This window comes from Piliocolobus tephrosceles, unplaced genomic scaffold, assembly GCF_002776525.5.
Source record: "Piliocolobus tephrosceles isolate RC106 unplaced genomic scaffold, ASM277652v3 unscaffolded_14061, whole genome shotgun sequence".
NCBI classification, from domain to species: domain Eukaryota; kingdom Metazoa; phylum Chordata; class Mammalia; order Primates; family Cercopithecidae; genus Piliocolobus; species Piliocolobus tephrosceles.
This window is the reverse complement of record NW_022295490.1, coordinates 2,825-5,426: the sequence shown is the minus strand read 5'-3', so window position 1 is coordinate 5,426 and position 2,602 is coordinate 2,825. Positions and strand designations below refer to the sequence as shown.

The 2,602-nt window shown below is 61.8% G+C and overlaps 1 protein-coding gene across 1 annotated transcript; it reads right to left on the bottom strand.

Moving 5' to 3' along the window:
- Positions 1-534: 534 nt before the first annotated feature.
- Positions 535-1,426, bottom strand: LOC113220818 (methyl-CpG-binding domain protein 3-like; the record flags this gene model as incomplete). Its single annotated transcript, XM_026450153.1, has 2 exons — positions 535-807; positions 1,185-1,426. Coding segments are annotated over 2 exons (500 nt in total), but the record flags the coding sequence as incomplete, so codon positions are not given.
- Between the last annotated feature and the right edge of the window lie 1,176 nt (positions 1,427-2,602).

The following is a 2,602-nucleotide window of genomic DNA, read 5'->3' as shown; positions in this document are numbered from 1 at the left end:
GAGTGCAGTGGCACGATCTTGGCTCACTGCAACCTCCACCTCCCGGGTTCAAATGATTCTCCTGCCTCAGCCTCCCGTGTAGCTGGGATTATAGGCGCCCGCCACCACGCCCAGGTAATTTTTGTATTTTTAGTAGAGACGGGGTTTCACCATGTTGGGTCAGCCTGGTCTCGAACTCCTGACCTCAGGTGATCCACCTGCCTCGGCCTCCCAAAGTGCTGGGATTACAGGCCTGAGTCACTGCGCGAGGCCATCCTGCACCATTTTCTATGACGGGCCTCAACATCCCAGATTTTGGTATCTGGGGGTTGAGGGTGGGGTGTGTCCTGAAACCAATACCCTGCACATTCCAAGAGGGGCCCGCAGGACCGGGTCTTGCTCTATCCCGCAGGCTGGAGCACAGTGGTGTGATCGTAACTACCGCAGCCTCAGCCTCCTGGGCTCAAGCAATCCTCCCACCTCAGCCTCCCAAGAAGCTGGGACCACAGGCGCGCGCCACCACGTCCAGCTAATTTTTTCACTTTTTTTTGCTTCGTCATGTAGCCCGGGCTAGCCTGCAACTCCTGAGCTGGATTCCATCCGCTCCACGTATGATCTTATTCCAAACGTCCACCCACCGAAGTGAACAAGTTGGCCGGGAAGGCTGGGGTCGCTATGCGTTGAGCTCACCTGGCGCGGCTGGTCCACCGCCTTCTGTGGGTCGCTCTTGACCTTGTTGCTGGGGTGGTTGGTAATCTTGGTCACTGGCTGCTTAAAGATGGACGCCGTCTGGCGCACGGGTAGCGCCGTGTTCAGGTCGGGCTTGCCCTGCGGGAGGAAGGAGATGCAGTCCGGCCTGGGGGCGCCCCGGCGGCGCGGAGCCTCAAGGGGTGCGGGGCCCGAGCGACCCCTCGCCCTGCCGGCGCCCCTCGCGTCCCCCGTGCCCTCCAGGACCCCCACGGTCCGGGGAGGCCGCTCCCGCAGGGTCGGCCCAGCCGGCTCTGGAGCCCCCGCCGCGGGCCGCGTCCTCGCCATGAGCCCTGCGCTCTGCGCTCTGCGGCCTGCGCCTTCCGCTCTGTGCCCTCCGCCCGCTGTGACCTCCTGCGCTCTGGACGCCGGGCTGCGTCGCCCGCAGGTCACGTCATGGCCGCGTCCCCGCCTAGAACGCCCCGCGCCGACGTCACCCGCGGGACGCCACCACTCACCTTGACCTGGTTGGAGGAGTCGTAGCGCACGCGCTGGCGACTCTTGTTCATCTTGCTCATGAGCATCTTGCCCGTGCGGAAGTCGAAGGTGCTCAGGTCCATGGAGCCGCCCAGGTAGCGGGCCAGCTGCGGCTTGCTGCGGAACTTCTTCCCGCTCGGGCTGCAGGGAGGCGGGACGGTCGCTGCCTGGGCCGGACTCGGGACCCCGGATCCCAAACCCAGGCCTTGGCCCCAGACCCAAACCCAGTCCCAGCCCCAGCTTCAGGCCATGACCCCAGCCCCAGACCTCAACCCGGCTGTGACCCCAAACCTAGGCCCTAGCCCCAGGCCCAGACCCCAACCCTGGCATGACCCCAGACCTTCATCCGCGACCCCAGCACCCCAAAACTGGCCCCCACATCTGGGCGCCAGCCCCAGCCTCAGCCTCCACATTGGATCCTTGCCCCAGACCCCTAACTCCGGTCCCCTCTGAATCCTCCCCACCGTGGGCCCTGGCAGCGTCAGGCACAGCAGACACTGAGCCGGGCACAAACGCTATTACCTACAGGAGGATGAGTCCCGGCTCTGGGAGGATAGCTCACATTTCCAGAACGTTCCAGAAATGGAATTTAGGTCACATTCTTGAGAAAAGACCCCACGGAGAACAGGTATGTGAGGGACAGCCCTAAAAGCAATCTCTTTCCCCCTTGCGGTTATGGCGGCAGGGCCAGGCTGGGAAGGCGTCTCGTTCTAAGATCTGGGGCCAGGCTCCGAGAGCTGCTTGGGCATAACCCGACCGGGGAGCTCGCAACAAGGCAGCCAGGTAAACACAGACCTGCCCTCAGACACGGGGCTCTCTGCTCTCAGCCTGCCACAGACAAGCGCCGGCGGCTCATCCTCTCCAGGACCTAAGGACAGCCACCTATGGGTTGCCCTGTGTGTCACATGTGGTCACACTACAGGATGACAAGCACCCAACCCAGCACATCGCCATCAGGGTTGGGATGTACAATAGAACAGCCATGTTGGAAAAGCCTGACACCTCCTCACCGAGTTTCCTGATGACCCAGACATGACATTCTGAGGTATCTGCCTGAGAAATGAGCACACATCCACACCATCACTTCTACACGGATGTCCCCAGGAGCCCCACCACAGGAGCCCGGAGGTGGAAGCAGCCCAGACGCCTTCAATGGACGAACGGAAAACACACCATGGCCCGTCCACACAATGGGACAAAACTCAGCCATGAAAAGCAGCAAGGCTCTGACACAGGCCACAGCGTGGATGCACGTTGAGGACAGCACACTCAGTGAGAGACGACAGACACAAAAGGCCACACAGTATGTGACCCCATTTTTTTTTTTTTTTCTGAGACGGAGTCTCGCTCTGTCGCCCAGGCTGGAGTGCAGTGGCCGGATCTCAGCTCACTGCAAGCT